General features: G+C 48.5%; 2 protein-coding genes across 3 annotated transcripts in view; one reads left to right on the plus strand and one right to left on the minus strand.

Moving 5' to 3' along the window:
- NOTCH2 (notch receptor 2) overlaps positions 1-16,898 on the minus strand; it is a 169,002-nt gene extending 152,104 nt beyond the window's left edge. For both annotated transcript variants that reach the window (XM_056119102.1, XM_056119029.1), the window contains exon 1: positions 16,802-16,898. In XM_056119102.1, coding sequence (XP_055975077.1) covers positions 16,802-16,874 — 73 coding nt within the window. In that variant the 5' untranslated portion in view covers positions 16,875-16,898. The remainder of the gene's footprint in view (positions 1-16,801) is intronic.
- Positions 16,899-16,912: 14 nt separating this feature from the next.
- Positions 16,913-17,779, plus strand: LOC130025061 (potassium/sodium hyperpolarization-activated cyclic nucleotide-gated channel 2-like). The gene has a single exon (XM_056115963.1). It carries the CDS (start codon positions 16,913-16,915, stop codon positions 17,777-17,779), a length of 867 nt encoding a protein of 288 aa, XP_055971938.1.
- The last annotated feature ends 219 nt before the right edge of the window (positions 17,780-17,998 follow it).

Here is a 17,998-nt window from a genome sequence, read left to right on the forward strand (position 1 = left end):
TGCATTACAACCAACATAAATTCATTCTTCCCACCACCAAAACTGAGCACATGCCTGGCCTACGTGAGGCCCAGAATTCAATTCTTGGCACCGCACAACCAACCTCTCCCCACTCTACCCCATCCATCCCCAGCTGCAGCGCCAGGCGGAGTACTGGGGCAGCAAGCCTGCATTTCCTGGGCCAAGTATCCTGAGAAGGGGGCCCCCAGGTCTTACCTCCCGCCACCCCCAGCAATCTGCGTGTGGCCCCTACCCCTCATTAACCAAAATCAAAACATTTAGAAAGAACTGCAGTTCTTCCATATGGAATTTTGAAGCACGGGTCATTTCCATACTATGCAAATATTTGTTCAGAGGTAAGATGGTTGTTCGGAGTGAAAACAAGGCAAGTTTTGTAGACAAAATATCGAATTCAAAGCAGCGTGGTCTGCGGGACTGCAGGGTTCCACCAGACAATGGTCTTGTGTCTAGGGGTTAAGTGCGTCCACTCGGGAGTCAGGCAAAAGGGTCCCCTTCGCTGGCGGTGGGCGAGAAGGATGAGCAGGAGGAGAGTTCCTTAGCCTTTCGGGAAACAGAAATCATCAACACCTACTGTGAAAAGAGACTAAAGGTAAACTTATCCGTCTCCAACTCTCCGCCACAGAGGAAACCTTCAAGGCCATTCTCATTTCTTACAAACGCCATCTAGTCAGGGGGGGTGTCCTCTTTGCTTGCTGTGGTCAGTTTTCAGGCAAATGCAATTCCTCCAAAACGACATTAACACTTATCAATACAATATTCAAATGACGCTCTCCTTAGCGCATACCTCCCCTCTCTCACACTCAAAGTGGCCTCAGCTGCTTTTTTGGAATGATTAAGCTTTTTGGAAGAGACTTGAAGTGTTTTAAGGGTATCTGAGTTAACATATGCATCACTCCACTTACATTTTCTGTAAACAGTGTGCTTACACAAAATTATAAATATCTCAGACTATAAAAGAGAACCTTCCACAGCAGTGCCACAACGGAAAACAAACTCTGAAATAATTACAGGGAGAGTAGGAAGGAGCAGTCAGCAGAAGACAGTTTACTAAATCTGCAAAATAAAATTCGGCATTTTCTCTTAAAACAAAACAAGGAGCCTGGCAACCTATGCTTAAAGCTGCCAAACCTTGAGAAGAAGCTAACTGTCATGGGGAAAAAATGTGAATATATGAAACCCTTTTCCAAAAAAGTAACTCCACCAGCCCTGGCTGATTCGATTCTGAATCACAAACTAATGACACGAGCCCTGCTGAGTTGACTCGGCCACGACAGAGAAACCCACAGGGACAGGCGAGGGCTCAATGGCAAACATTCTCTGAAGTCACTGAGACTGTCCATATGGCCACACCTTTCCACGCTCACCGCTCCCTACTCAGAGCTCCAAACCAGGGGTCAGAGGCAATAGCACAAGAGGGAGGGCACTGTAACTAGTAAATGAAATAGTAAAAATATCCCACAGTAACTTGTTACAACCTTGGGGACTCCTAGAGATTTGGGGGAATCTGACTTGGAACCTCCCATTTTCCCCATTCTTGTTTTTCGCGTGTTTGGTTTTATGCTTGTTTAATGCGGCCAAACCAGGATGGATCCCTCGGATCTCACAGGGTCCCCTGAGCACCAGCAGGGGCCATTCCTGAGTTCAGAGCAAGGAGTAAACTCTGAGCGCCACCGGTGTGATCCTCCAAAATCAAAACGATCAGATCTCAAAAACGGAGGATCATCTCCCGGTGCATCATTTGAAGAGAGCGTATTATGTAAAGACCACTTTCTCTAAGTTCTAGTCCCAACCCTGGACTACCTCTGGGTCCTTTCGCTCCTTTGGACTTGAGTGTCTTCATCCATAAAACAAGGCTGGAGGTCCAGACTGACAGTACGGCGGATAAGGCGCTTGCCTTCCTTGAAGCTGACCTGGATTTGATCCCTGGCACCCCATATGGTCCCCTGAACACCACTAGGATTGATTCCCAGACACAGAGCCAGGAGGAAGCCCGAAGTACCACAGGGTGTGGCCTCTCCAAAGAAACCCAAAACAAAAAACAAGCATAAAACCAAACAAGCAAAAAAACAAGAATGGAGAAAATGGGAGGTTCCAAGTCAGATTCCCCAAATCTCTAGGAGTCCTCAAGGTTGTAACAAGCTACTAGGGGACATTTTTACTATTTCAAAATATCTGATAGAGCTAATCCATTAAATGCTTTCATGGCTAATTAAAACATAAAATATTTTGGCTTTAGGCTAGTAGTGCACATGGTGAAATTGAATGATATGCGATGTGTGTCATATCATTGGAATTTGGAAAACAAGAGTGTTGGAAATTATTCTCAAAGTTACTCCTCAAAAAAGAAAAAATCAGTTTCTGATTTTTAAACATAACATTCCCTCACAAATGTCCGATTCATAAATAATGGGGAAATAATGTGATGCCTACCAATACAAATTGTTATAATAGGCCACAGTTTTCCAAATTGGAAGTACACCTCACCAACTGATTTGAAAACACAGCCCTAATTCAAGGAAACCAGCCAACAGTCTACACACAGAAAAAGTGAAGGGCCGATTTCTCACCGGGGTCTAAATCATTCATCCAATTTTAATTAAAGAAAAATAAAAGCAACAAGTGTTAAAAGTCAATACTTGAACATAAAATAATATCCACTATTTTAAGACCCTCTTTCTATACACGAAATACTGTTCATTTTAACATCTGTCAACTGACTTAATCCTCATAAGGACCTAACAACTGTATACCACTATTATCTTCATCTTATAAATAGTGAAATTAAGACAGAGCACGCTCAAGGAACTTATCTAATGATACCGACAAGTTTGGGGACTTGTCTAATGATACCGACAGGCTTGTACTCCACTTTCCCTTCTCATAAGCAGACAGCTCCCACCCGAGAAAGGAAGCACAGAGACCGACTTTTCTATTTCTGCTCATAAACACAGAGAGTTCTCCAGTCATGCAGATGGGAATGTCCACCACCAAAGACCTCAGGAATCCGAAGGCAGGTCACTCACTCCTGAGCAGCCCTCATAAGAGCTGTGACCCATTCGGGCTTAAAAACTCAGGTTTGGACTGTCTCTGTATTTTGGTCACTGTTTCAAGCTTCTTAGTCTAAGTCTACAACTGTACCTCATGGTGTTTCACTAATAAAAATTTTTTTAAAAACCCTCCTGTTTGGGGTCTGGGAGATGGTACAGAGGGTCAGGCGCATGCCATGCATGCAGCTGACTTAGTCTGATGCCTTGCACAGCCTGTGGTCCCCCAGGAGTGACCCCAGAGCACCGAGTGCTAAGTACCATGGGGTGTACCAGAACAACAACAACATACTCATCCTTAACAGGAACAATCTTTCTCTCAGCCCAAATCCAATTTGTCCTGGTAAAAGAAAGCAACTACCAGCAGACAAGGATAATCAGTGCAGTAATGATACCATCTATTTCTAATTTATTCGGTAAATAGCATCCTAACAGTTGGCCCTTACCTTCAAATTTATTAACTAATTTTTGTCTCTAGATAATCAGTATAAAAACCCACATTCAGTAAAGTGGAATGAGTAGTATGAGGATGAACTAGCTCTAAATCTCAACTGCATTATCCTGTGCATGTGACAAGCCTCAGTTTACCCACTTGCCTACCTCATAGGATTGTTGTGAGGAATTAAATAGACAAAAAACACTACAAGTAACTGCAGAGACCCTGGAACCGGATAGAGCACTGTTTAGCACTGTCTCCCGTTGTTCATCGATTTTCTCAAGTGGGCACCAGAAACATCTCCATTGTGAGACTTGTTGTTACTGTTTCTGGCATATTGAATACACCACAGGGAGCTTGCCAGGCTCTGCTGTGCGGGCGGGATACTCTTGGTAGCTTGCAGGGCTCTCCGAGAGGGATGGAGGAATCGAACCTGGGTTGGCAGCGTGCAAGGCAAACACCCTACCCACTGTGCTATCGCTCCACCCGGAACTGGATATAGATTTGAATTTTGACCCCACCCCTTACTAAAACCACACTAACCCAAACACTCAGAGCCATGATTTCGACTGCAATTTCTTGAACTTTTAATATAGATATGAAAATGCTGCAAATCCTAAAAGATAACCCACATGAATGAAATGAGAAATCATACGTAAAGGCCCTGGCAGTATGGCAGACATGCAGCAAGAATTCAAAACTGTGTCTGTTTTGAAACACACTTTCAAAAAAATGAAGTCCCAACTCTCTCACTAGAGCTGAGAAATGGTGCACAAGCCAACTCACTTCTCTGGGACTCAGTTTCCTGCAAAGTTTCACAAGAATTAAAGGAGGGAACTATGTGACAGCATTCCTATAAATTCTTCAGTGCTGTGCAAATATTGGGGTTTCTGATGACATGGAAATAGATTTTACATAAGCTGCACTGACCTGGCCAGGCCTTCAAGGAGAAAGAGAAGACTGACCGCTTACCAGTCCCTGGTGGTAATGGTGTGTAATGGTGTCACCAAAGAAAAAAGAAAGGCTCTTGGCCACAAACTGGGCTACACTCAAACTGGCACACTTCTAGCCACGGCTTTACATCTTTTCAAATCACTGTTCTTCAGAGAGGTTTCCTTCTCTCGTCGGTCACGAATGTCCCTGATCCCCAGGCTTCCTCCTGCTAAATATGGCCAGGGCTGGCATCCAACCAACCAGGCCTAGAAATTCCAATGGTACTTAAGAAAGTAGTCATATTGCCTGAAATTTCTCTTAATCAAACACTTAAGATCTGCAGGGTTTCCACAAAAGGCAGTTTAGCTGCTGCACTTAATGTCAAAAGCTGTGGGGTGCCTAAGAGCAGGCGTGCTTGGGGGGGAAGCAATCTAGCCCTCTTTATTGCGACATTCTTCAGCTACAACACTGATCTCCCACCCACTGTGCACACAGGCTGTGGGGGGCTGGAGGGAGAAATGGAATTAACAGGTGCTGACTCCGGGGGGCCCAAACAACAGGTCGGCTCAGTGAGTTCTGGCCCACAACTAATCAATTTGGTCAGAGGAAAGGGCAGGGACCTCAGTTATTCTGTGTCGCCAAACTAACTGGCTCACCACTGCACAAATTTAGCAATCTGGGTTAAAATGTCAGACTCGCAACTGCATTCGTTCTGGCCTTCAAGAACGTTCCAATTTTTTAAATCCCGCATATCTAATCCAGACTACGTAAAAGCACATCAACCTCCCCCAATCAAAATCACATGCTCATTTTCAATATATTTTTAGAATATATACTAAAAATACATTTTTGGAACATATTGGAGACGTTCCTGGTGCCCGCTCAAGCAAATCGATGAACTAAGGGAGGAGGACAGTGTTGGAGAGTGCCGGATTGTTTTCCTCCAATATCTTTTTATAAAATAGTAAAGTAAGTACGTAATGTCCTGGGTACATACCAGTGACAGTTAATCAATTATGATTGCAGTCGTATTACGACTTATTATAGAGCAAGTCACAGAAAATACAAAACTAAGCAGCTCACAGAAAGCAAAGGGTACGAAAAGCTTAACCTCTCAGCTATACAATTTTTGATATCAATAATAGTTGAAGTTTGAGATTATAAAGTTTATCTGTACATATGTTTCTAAACATATTTAAGAGAGATGAAAAGCTGACACCCTTAATATTTAGAAACCTTTTCAAATCGAGAAACAAAAATATAAACACCTTTGTGGGTGAAAGACACAACTTACCAAACAAAGAAATAAAAAGGAATGGCTATACAAATGGCCACGGAGCAAACGAAAATAAATATTCAACGTGACTCATCACAGAGGCAAATTAAGGTGAGGTATCGTTCAGCATTTACCAAATCGGTAAAGAGTTTTAGAAATAAAATCGCTGGGCCAGAGAGACAGGTCAATGAGCTGGCACTGATGTTTTAAATGCCAGAGCCCTGGGTTAAATCCTTGTACCACACGGTCCCAAGCACCATCAGGAGAAACCCCAGGGCACTGAGGGGGGAACAGCCACCAAGCACTGCTGAGGGTGTTTCACCAACTGAAAACAATAATAATACTAATATGTTAACAATGGTTCGGAACACTGACAACTCATTTTGTTGACAGTAGTGCAACATGATGAGACTGCATGGAAAAGGATTAACACTGAAGCAAAAGCCCGCACAGAGCCATCTCAGAAAGCCATTTTACTATCAGGAGGTTATATTAAATAAACGTTTCTACCAAAATGTATACGAGAGTGTTTACCATGGCATTTTTTATGATTTTTGAAAGCTGAAAACTAAAAATAGACTTTGATTAAAATAAAATATAGTAGATCCCGGGATCTGAGTGACTGTACAGCGGGTAGGGCACTTGCCCCGTACATGGTGGACCCGGGTTCTATCCCTGGCACCACGTACAGTTCCCAAGCCCAGCCAGGAGTGATCCCTAAGTGCAGAACCAGGAGTAAGCCCTGAGAATCACCAGAAGTGACTCTCAAACAAGCAAAAAAACATTAAACAAAAAACAAAATATAATAGAACCTTAAGATAGAAGAGTATACAGTTTCAAAAAATCGCTTTTTTTTTTTTTGGCTTTTTTTGGGTCACACCTGGCAATGCACAGGGGTTACTCCTGGCTCTGCACTCAGGAATTACTCTTGGCGATGCTCATGGGGACCATATGGGATGCTGGGACTCGAACCCGGATCGGCTGCATGCAAGGCAAACGCCCTACCCGCTGTGCTATTGCTCCAGCCCCAAAAAGTCACATTTTTTTAAAGAAATCTGTATGTGCATAAATGTTCATAACATTTTAAGTGGTGCAGAAGCAGATCTAACACAACTATACTTATGTTGAAGTCCAAGTTACAACAAAGGAAAAAGGCCCTCTGAAATGTATCAAAATACTAATAAACCCTGGGTTTTGATTAGAAGCGATACCACTTGGTGTGACCCAAACAAACAAACATCACTAACTAGTTTTGCGACTACTCAGATGAGAAACTGAACAGAATGGGTAAGATTTAATCATTCTTATTCGAATGCTGGGAATGTCAACACAACAACCTCTCCCAGTTAAGCACTCCTACTGCTAAAATAGCCTACTTAATCTTTGGAACTTAAAAGACTTCCAGAATTTCCCCACAAAGAAACAAGAACAAAATGAGCCGAAAGAGCAAACAACTTTTAAATGCACCTGCCTCCGAGTGAAATAGTATACTTTCAAACGTAACCACAGCTTGTTGTTCAACACACTCTCGGCAAGCCAAATTGTATTTTAAAGGGATGCTATCTGTTAAAAGAGAACATATTATTACGGAGACAATATCTGACTCCAATCCAAACACTATCATCATGTTTTCCTTACCTCACAAAACACACACAAGCTTTCTTCACATGAATAAATAGATGTGAGGGTGGGAGAGCTTACTCTTAACCCAGAAACAGGTTCTGCAACACCCAGAGCTCCAACCTGTCTTTGTGAGGCAACGAGTGCTTCTTGGCATGACGTTTGGCTGATGGATTCAACGAAACCAGAGTCACCGCCTGGCTGCCAACATCCTGCAGAGGAACTGGCTGGAGGACCAGAAAGTGCCGCAGGCAGGTCTCGCGGGGAGCACTTCAGTCCAGTGGGAACAGACTCAGGCTCTGCCCTGCCTGCTCAGAAGAGCAGGAAAAGCCAGAGGTTGAGTCCGGAACTGGCCGCAAGTTCAGGAGTGGTGAGGGGACCCTCCAGCAGCATGACCCTCCGGGAGCTCGTTCAAGCAGACCTCGTAAAGCCTGAACACCCAGGAGCTGGTAGAACCGGGTTTTGCCAAGACAAGTTCAAGAGGGTGAGGGAGATGTTCGCGTAATTAATCAATAGGACCCGAGGCAGCAGCCCTGGGCGTGCCCACACCACACCTCAGCCCCTGCTGGTGGTGACGAGCAGTCCCATCGGCGAACGTCGCTGAGAACCAGATCTCCCAGAGATCCTCCACCTTAACTTGCCCTAGATCAGGCTTGGCACCAGGGCTGGGCACACGGCTGTCTCACTCGCCACAAACCCACTCATGGACATAATGGACACCAGAGCATGGGCCCAACTTACATTTGCACTCACCAGACAAAGGGGTCTTTGTCGCCAAGTTTTGATTCTCGTAAATTCCGGCAGAGAAAGAGGAGAATAGCAACCCACCCCAAAGCGGGGGACCGCGGGCAGGCTGCTGTTCCGGGGGGACCTGGAGGTCACTTCCCGAGACCAACCAGCCATCGGCTCTTCACCCTGACTGCACGAGGGACTGTCTGCTAGGAGCACAGTGACTGAGGGCCTCATCTACCTTGTCTCCACTGTGACTTCAGCTCCTTGGGGGGCAGAAACCTATCTTCTTGGTTAATGATTTCTGCGCATCGAGAAGAGGAGGATCCCTATACTCCCGTCACTCACGTGGCACTACAGGAAACACAGAAATTAAAGAGAGCAGCACCCACCATCCTCCCTGGCATACCACAGCCGAGTTTAAAGATAATAAATCTGAGAGTTAACGCGGGAGATCTTTCCGAAGTTTTGGACAGCTGTGTATCTGAACACATGCGCGGGAGTCCTTCCTCACTCCAAACTCTGGCCTACATTGGGCATATGCTCCTCTGATCCACTTGGGTGTTTTCTTCAAGGGCACAATGTTTTCTCTGCCACACAGCTGGCAAACAGCTGGTACTCCTTCAAAGAGAGGAGAGAAGCGATCCAAGCCCTGCGAACCTCCTACCACACCTCACGTGGCCCAGCTCAGGTCATGAGCATAAGCCTTCAGCTAGAAAGCCACTTCTTTCTGCTTCTCAAGGGCGGCAGCATCAAGTGTGTCGGTCAGAGAAGCCCTTATGGTGCTCCCTTCAGCCTGGGAGACTTCTTGATTCTCCCTTCTTATTCATTCCATTTGTGTGCGCTGGATCAACACCCCCCAATGCCCCCCCCAAAAAAGATGACTGAAATGAATAACCTTCAGATGAGGGAAGTCCCTGAAACCAGATACGTGTTATGGGTTAACAAAGCCGAAACCTCAAATGAAGTATCAGTCACAAGAGCAAAAAATACAAAAAGTTCTTAATGGACACCAAAAAGACTAGGAAGGCATATGTATGCTTCCATTTCAGGTAAAGTTTAATTGGTGGGAGGGGTTTAATCTCTCTCTCTCTCTCTCTTTCTCTCTCTCTCTCCCTTCCTTCCTTTCTCCCTCCCTCCCCGTCTCAAGACACTTCGGATAGTTCACAGATTTTGCGGCAGGGGTGGTTGGGCTACAGCTTGTAGATCAAAACGGGCTCAGCTGTGTGCAAAGCAAGTGATTGGCAAATCTTGTAGTACCTCTCTAGCCTTTTTTAAAAGACAAAAAACTGCCAGACCCTGGGGATACCAAAGCAGCAACCTAGTAAATGGGGCATTCAGCAAGAAGCAGGCATTTTCCAGGAATGAAAACGGTCATAGCCAGAGCAATCCATCTCCAGCTCTACCCAGGACCTGGTGTTCCCTGGCTGCCCCACGGGGCTCCTTGTAAATTATGCCAATTCCCAGACACTCACCCAGACCCACAGAATCACAATCTCGAGAATACCCCCTAAGGAAGCTTATTATCAGAGAGATTAGCCAGCACTCCTCCACAAATTCTTTTCTCCCACCAGTGGTCATCTGGGCCACAAAATATGAAACAGAGACCATAGACTGTTCAACCCAAGCAATCAGCCCAAATAGGAATCTCTTTATATCAAGTGTTGGGCGTCATGCCTGTTGTGGAGGAGTGGGTATCCACTGCGGCCCAGGTTCCCCTTCCGCATCCCTGGCAGTCCACAACTCTGTAAGACAAATTTTGGAGAGGCTGACAACGGTGCAAGTCACAAGACGCCACTTCTCGTGGAAGGCAGGTCTATCATAATAGGTGGTGCTCGGCCAGAGGACAGCCACCTCCTGACCTGGATGTTGGAAGGACTGGGCTCTGCAGGAGATGGACAGAAGGACGAGGTGAATTTTAAAGCTCCTGCCAGCATATAAATCAAGCTACCCATTAATTAATACACAGAGATATCACAGAAGTCCCTGGGTGGGGTCCGCTTTCAACTGCTCTTTTCACTTCAAAGGAGAAAGACACGGGCCTGACTCACCACTTTCATCCAGCAGGTCCCAAGGTGGCGCAGGGCAGAAGCCACAGGCGCTGTGGCCAGACCTGCTCTTCAGCTGAATCTCCGCTGGGCATCTGCCACGTAAGAAGGGACGTGCACAACCCTATCCCTGACCTCAAGGAGCAGGCTTCTTTTTGGCTTGGGTTTGGGGGCCACACCTGGACATGGCAGCACTCAGGACTGACTCGGGGCTCACTCCTGGCGGTACGTACTCTGGGGACCACATGCAGTGCCAAGGACAGAGCCCAGGCTCGCTGTGTGCGAGGCAAGTCCTGACCTGCGCTTGGTCTATCTCTGGCCCTACAAGGATAAACTCTTCTGGCAGATATCTCACACGAGATGTTTCTCTCAAAAGTGTAAATCTCACAAATTTAGAGTTTTCGTCAGGGGCAGTATTTCCCAGGAAACATAAACGGTGGGAACAGCGAACAAATATCCTTTACTAAATTTACTATTTACACTTGACTATATATATTCTCTGGATCAAGTCTGCAATAGGCAGCTCATAAAGGTAAAGGTAAAGGCCCTCCCGTTGATCATCGATTTGCTCGAGCGGGCCCAGTAACGTCTCCATTGGAGACTTTGTTGTTACTGTGTCTGGCATATCGAATACTCTCGGTAGCTTGCCGGGCTCTCCGAGAGGGGCGGAGGAATCGAACTCGGGTCGGCCATGTTGGCCGCTTGTAAGGCGAACGCCCTACCCACTGTGCTATCGCTCCAGCCCAGGCAGCCCAGGCAGACGTTACTGGGCCTGCTCGAGCAAATCGACGATCAACGGGAGGCAGCTCATGATGGAAAAAAAAATCTCAAGTAAATCACCTAGAGTTTGACAAACTTAGTTACCTAAGAGAGAGTACAACAGGAAAGACACTTGGCTAGCATGTGCTGTAGCAGCTGCAAACCTAATTCAAATCCCCAGCGCCACACGTGGTCCCCTGAGCACTATCAAGGGTTCTCTCCCTAGTCCAAAGCCAGAAATAGCCCCGAGCACTCTCTGGTGAGACACAAAACCAAAATAATAATATATATATGTATATATATATATATACACACACACGTATATATATATATGCTCGTTATTTTCTATGTGCCAAATGACAATAAGGTGAGGCAATACTGAGGGAGGGTATGGTCTGCCTAATAACTCAGTAACACAGGAAACAGTGGGAGAGACTCGTGCGAGAGGCAGTGGGAGGATGCAGTGCCACGGAGGTGAAATTCCTATGTAACCTTTACGAAAGGCAGAAGTAACAGGAAAAGAGAGAAAGAAGAAACCACACACAACAACAGAAAATCCACGCAGTAAATTAAACACTTGGGGGGAAACGGCCCCCAAATGCAAGGTAAATCAATGAATCTTGCACATACCTGTAAAAAATCTTTCAAAAACTGTCTCAGACTGAGTTGAAGGGTTAGGACGGGGGTGAGGTGTTCGCCTTAAGCCTTCCTCAATCCTCCAGCCCCATCAGGAGTCATCCCTGAGCACAGAGCCAGGCAGCCCCTGAACACCTCCAGGGGTGGCCCCAACAACCCCCCTCCGGAAAATAAAAAGTCGTCTCAGAGTAAGAAATCCAGAGTAAGAAGCTGATTAAAAGTAACTGTTTAAGTATGGACGATTCTCAAAAAATTAGAAATTGAGCTCCCATTTGACCCAGCAATACCACTCCTGGGAATATATCCCAGAGAGGCAAAAATGTATAGTCGAAGTGACATCTGCACTTGTTTGTTCATTGCAGCACTCTTTACAATAGCCAGAAACTGGAAGAAACCTGAGTGCCCAAGAACAGATGACTGGTTAAAGAAACTTTGGTACATCTACACAATGGAGTACTATGTAGCTCTTAGAAAAGATGAACTCATGAAATTTACATACAAGTGGTACAACATGGAGAGTATCATGCTAAGCGAAATGAGTCAGAAAGAGAGGGATAGACATAGAAAGATTGCATTCATCTGGGGGATATAAAGTAACAAAGTATGAGATTAATACCCAAGAATAGCTGAGATCAGCACCAGGAGGATTACTCCATAGCTTAGTGGCCAGTCGGGCATTCTAGAGGAAAGGGCAGCTCAGATAGAGAAGGGAACACCAAATAAAGGGTGTTTGGAGGATCCTCCCAGGAGGGGAGATGCATGTCGAAAGTAGACTATGGACTGAACAGGTTTGCCACTCAATGCCTCTTTTGCAGACCACAACACCCAAAAGGAGAGAGAGAACACAGGGGATTGCCCTGCCACAGAGGCAGGGGGGGATGGGGGGATGGGGGTGGGGGGGATATTATCCATGGTGGTGGAGGATGGGCACTGGTGGAGGGATGGGTATCTGATCATTGTATAATCAAAGCCAAGCACAAAAAATTGTAAATCTACAACTGTACCTCATGGTGTTTCACTAATAAAAAAAAAAAATTTTAAAAAATAAAAAAATTTTTAAAAAAAGTAACTGTTTAATTGTACAATTACTGATTGACAGCTTATCAAATGCCAAAGAACAGTATTAACACATAAATAGACATCATTTTTTCCTCAAGGAACACAGATGTGGGGGGCTTGAGAGATTGGATACAGTGGATAAGGCACTGGCCTTACACAGGGTCCACCCTCGTTTGATCCCCAGCACTCTATATGGTACCCAAGTCCTGCCAGAAGTGATGCAGGAGCACAGAGCCAGTACTAAGCCCGAAGCACTGCTGGTATGGCCCCGACAAAGAAAAAGGGGAAGGAAAGGAGGAGGTGGAGGAGAGCAAGAAAAGAGAAAAGAAACACAACTTTTGCCCGAGGGACGGCTCAGCTAGTAGAATGCCCGCAGCAGGCCAGGGGTTCAATCCCTGACACCACCACTTGAGGCCACAGCTCCAGGAGAGCGTGGGATCCCCGGAGAACAGCATCCACAGCGTTCACAAGCATCAACCGCGTAAGCATGCAGCCTCCAGTGAGCACAGCAAATAAGTGTCAAGTAGTAGCCAGGATAGCAGCAAAGGGAAGGGCAGTTTTGGGAGAATTCCAAAAAGGAACACACATCAATAATGAGCACCTGAAGATAGTCCACACGTTTGTATATACATGAATTCACTTGTGCAAGAGATGGAAGAAGAACAGAGTGAATGAGGCACTCAACTGAGGAGAGCGATTCCAGCCTCAAATCCAGCCGGCTCCCTGACTAGACAAAGCACCTGATTAGGGTCAGATTGATAGTATAGCAGGTCAGGTGTTTGATTTGCACAAGGCTGACCTAGGTTCCATCCTGAACATCCCCTATAGTCCCCCGAACACTACCAGGAAGGATTCCTGAGTGCACCGCCAGGAGTAACCCCTGGGCATTGCCAGGTATGGTTCCAAAATGAACACCAAAAACAATTCACTGATAAATGGAGGCTGGAGATAGGGCCCTTCTTGCAAGAACACATGAACAGTAATGGACCGGAAGGAGAATCTGGGCTTCTGGCTCCGAGTCCACTAGTCTCTCCAAGATGCACAAGGCACATAGATCAACGAAAAGAGAACAAAAGAAAAGCAGGCGGCAGGGCCTATGCAGCCGTACAGCAGGCAGAGCATTCGTCTTGCATGTGGGCAATCCAGGTTCGATCCCTGGCACCCCAGGAATCAAACTCACTTCTCGGTTCCCACCAGGAATGATTTCTGAGTGCAGAGCCATGCGTCAGCCCTAAGAACAGCTAGGTGTGGTCAAAAACAAACCAAAAAAAAAAAAAAAAAGTATATATATTCCCGGTCATTTGTAGCAAATGAGAAGAGGAGAATCAATGAAGGGTGCAAGGAAAAAGAAGACAGACCACCACACACCTCAAAACAAAATCGTGAGTCACCCATGGGTTTTGACCAATTTACTCCATCAGATCCACCTGCACACCTTGAAAAAAGGACAGACTTTACACATGCTGTATCGGAACCACCAGCCACCAAGTTCCGGATTGGCCCCAACTGATTCATTTTAGCTGGGGTGTGGAGCTCTGTTCCATCTGCGACCACGTAAGGAAGTGTACCACTAGCCATGGCACCAGAGAGTGGGAACTAGATTAATGCAAATGTTGTGGGCAAAAGAGAATTTCTGAGAGTATCATATTTTTTTAAATGTATTGTAAGGCTGCTCTGAAGCGTCCAAGCATATCCCACTGAACTTAACCATTTTCTAAAGACCCTGAAGTCAGCAGCTACAAGAAAACCAAAAAAACACTCCTGTGTGTCATAAGAGGTCTACAGAAGAGGCAATGGAGTGGAAATGGTGTAGCGAGCTAGCCAAGGATACATGGGCTACAACATCAGGAAAAATAAGATGCTAAAAATAGTAACTCTCTCCTCTCCCCTTCAACACTCCCTCCCGCCCCCCACCCCTTCATGGAATAACAAGAAAGAAAGAACATCACAGGGGGAAAAAAGAGAAAAGGAAATAGTTTCAAGGTAAATTTAATCTCCATCTGAGGGGCCGGAAGAAAACAATTGCTCTTTGTGATTTTTCAAAGCAAGGAAAGAATTCAGCTGAGCAATTATATAGCAGGTAGCAAAACCAGGAGCCATCTCCCACTGCAAAGCAAAAGAAAATAAGTGGCAAGGGGTGGTCGTGGGCAACTGTCCACACCATTAGAAATAGGCAGGTTGACAGCGACTTGCCTTAGGAACTCCATGATGTTAAAATTCACAGTTGGCCATGAGCCAAACACAGGAACCCTCAAAAGTTGAGATGGGTGTGTTATAACTGACACCATGGCAAAATACAATAGATTGAAAAGATTCAATGAGTCTTTTGAAAGATTTGGGATTTGTACCCAGAAACGGGTTCTTTAATCTCTTCCGTTGCAGTCATTTACTACCTGAAAGACATCTGTCAAAAATAAAAATATCTAAGCCTGTCCTTTGAGCTCACTAACACTTATCTTGTCTACCTAAATGCTAGTGAGAGTAATACCTTGTCAGGGGAGAAGTAGAAGAGAGAGATCATCCTATTTTCTGATCTCTGGGGTGAAGCTCAATGTGTCAAAGGAACCAATCCTATCCGTGACATCAGTCTTGTTAATAAACATTTTACAAATCACTCTGTAATCATTTATGATTCTCGCAAGCTAAGGTGGGTCATGTCTTTAATTAATTCTATTTCATACGTGAGAAGACTCAGAAAAACGAAGTTTATGGAAACAACCTAATGGGAGACGAAGAAGTGTTGCCCTTCGATGAGCCAATATTCCCAAAACCCCAAATCTACTCTCATGCAAACACTTTCGCTCGAAAGGGGAAACAAAGGCAAGTTTTGGGGTCATCAACATAGTCTCCCGGCCCATTTCTGGAACTCGCAGGGGCCGAGAGGTGTAAAGAATCTGAACCTTCCAAGAAGAATCTGGCTGGGGCTGAGCAACCCAGCACTGTGATAAATAATCTTGTTCTCTTTTAAACATCTGTGATTGGCACACTGTCAGTTAACAATGAACAAAGAGCAGCTTTTTCTGAAGCCTATCATCCTCCTAACTTTTTCCCTGCAGAAAAACACAGCTCCTGCACTAATCTGTTTAGGTGCTTTTAAGTAAAAGTTACAAAGTTGCCTTGGATGCTTGGCAGAGAAGTGCCTCCTTTCTGACAAGCAGGTCCGGGCCACTTCCATCCCACTGAAAGCAGGGTGGAGAATCAGTCTCTACCCTTCATTCCCCCCCCCTTTTTTTTAAATTCTGCCATAGCTTTAATATTCATTCGCTTAATTAATCCCATTAGCTGGATAATTTCATTCCATTTTATTGGGGTACTCAAGGAGCAGAGGCTGGATTCAAACCCTGCATTATGCAGAGAGCAAGACTCCAAAAAGCCCCAGCCCTTTCCAAGCGAACAAAGCTAAGAAATCTGGAATCTGCAGGGTGTGCGTGGGATGGGCAAGACATAATTCGATTCCTCTGCCTTGAGCCAAGCCCGCTCAGAAAAGCCTGTGGCAAACACCCCACTTTCGAGAGGCTTTCTAAGGAAGCGCTGGGGATCCACGGACCCACTCGGACCCACCCCGCCCCTACCCGGCCCGGAGCGCGGCCCAGAGGCGCAGCCAGGTTAGGGGCGTCGGTCAGAGTCACACCACATTCCTGGGCTGGACACACACTCCCCACCGGCGAGCTTGCAACCAGCACTGCAGTTCCCGATTTTTGAATCCTGTGGCTCGGCTTGCAGCCACACCGATGCCCCCGCTGCGCCCGCCTGCACCTTCCCAAGGCCGGGGGGCCGGGGTGGGGGCCGGGGTGCGGGCGGCAGGGCCGGGGGGCGCGGTAAAACCTGATGCAACTCCAAGCCCCCGCGGGACCACCCCCCAGAGCTGAGCCCCGCGGGGTGGGTGCACGGCCGCCCCCCGCTCCCTGGCATTCCTCCACGCCGCCCACCCGCGCCACCCGGCCGGCCAACGGGGACTCCTCGACCCCCGCCCCCACCCCGCGCGGGGACACGCTGGACCTCAAACGCCCCCGGAGCCCAAGAGCCGGAGAGGACGGCGGGGCCGGCGTCGGTGCAGCCGTGCGGGGGTCGGTCCGGTCCGGTCCGATCCGGGGGAGCCGCTCCCGGGGACCGGGCGCGCCCCGGGAGCGGGGCCCGGCGTCGTCCCAACTCCGATGCAGCCCAGTGGCCTCCTCGGGAGGGAGAGAAGGGGGAAAGGGGGTCCCCCGGGCGGCCCGCGCCCCCCACCACCACCACTCACCGCGCGCGGGGGTCGCGCCGCACAGCCAGAGCGCCAGCAGCACCCACGGGCGGGCGGGGCGCGGGACGCGCATCTTCTCGGTCGCCTGCTGCGCCGCCGGGGCAGACCCGCATGGGGAGGGGGTCCCGACGCCGGAGACCCCCGCTCTCCGCGCTCCTGCGGCTCGCGAGGCGGCGCTGCGTGGCGGGGCCGAGGCTTCCAGCGCTGCGGCCGCTGCGAGCACCCGAGTCCGCCGCTCCCGGGCCGCCGCCGCCGCCGCCGCCCGAAGTTCGGCCGAAAGTTTGTCGGCGGCGCCGCCCGCCCCGCGTGTGTCCTTCCGCCCGGCCGGCGCGGCCGCCTCCGCCGCGGGCCCCGCCCCTCGCGCCGCCGCCGCCGCCGCCGCCCGCACCCAGGGGCTTCCCGCAGGAAGAAGCGCCGGGCCGCGCGCGGAGGGATCTGCGGCCGGTGCGCCGACACCCCCGCGCGGCGCGCCCGGGCTCCCCGCGGCTCCCGGGACGCGGCGGGCGCCCCGGAGCCGCGCCCGGCCGAGCCCCGCAGCCTCGGGGGCGGCCGCGACTGGCCACTCGGACCCCCGGGGCGGCGGGGGACCGGCTCGCGTGGAGAGAGGGGACCCCCGCCCCCGCACGCACGCACGCACGCACGCCCACGCACCCCCTCCCCGGCTCCGGCGCGGGCCGAGCGGAGCCCCCAGGGGAAGGGGACGGCGAAGGCGCCAAAGTCTGCAAGGAGCCGCCGAGCGCGGCGACCTCCCCTCCTGCCGCCCGCTCCCGCATTCCTTCACTCGTGCATTCATTCGTTCCAGGGGCGCCCGACTCGGGAGCAGTGAACTCAGCACAATGGAATGATGCGAAAGTGCCCAGACTCTTCTGCAGGGGGCTGGCTGGGGGGGGAGGGGGGATGCTGGCGGGCTGGAGGGTAGGAAGGCTTGCAGGGGGGAGTCAGGAGCAGGGCAGGACCTGGGAAGGTTTTACCCGGTAAGGAGAGTCACTGGATTGTGCTGGTAATAGTCAGAGTTTGGAATCGCCCACCCAGGAAGGAACGAATGAATGAATGATGGATGGCACGTTTGCAAGCTGAACGGGGCCAGACAGCTGGAGAACAGGGAGGGCTTCGGTTGCTCGCCTTGCTTGCTGGAGGTCCCAGTTCGAATCCCTGACATCACATACGTCCTCGCCCTTAGCACCCCAGGAATAATAA

The sequence above is a fragment of the Sorex fumeus genome, unplaced genomic scaffold, assembly GCF_029834395.1.
Source record: "Sorex fumeus unplaced genomic scaffold, SorFum_2.1 ptg000001l, whole genome shotgun sequence".
Taxonomy (NCBI): Eukaryota; Metazoa; Chordata; class Mammalia; order Eulipotyphla; family Soricidae; genus Sorex; species Sorex fumeus.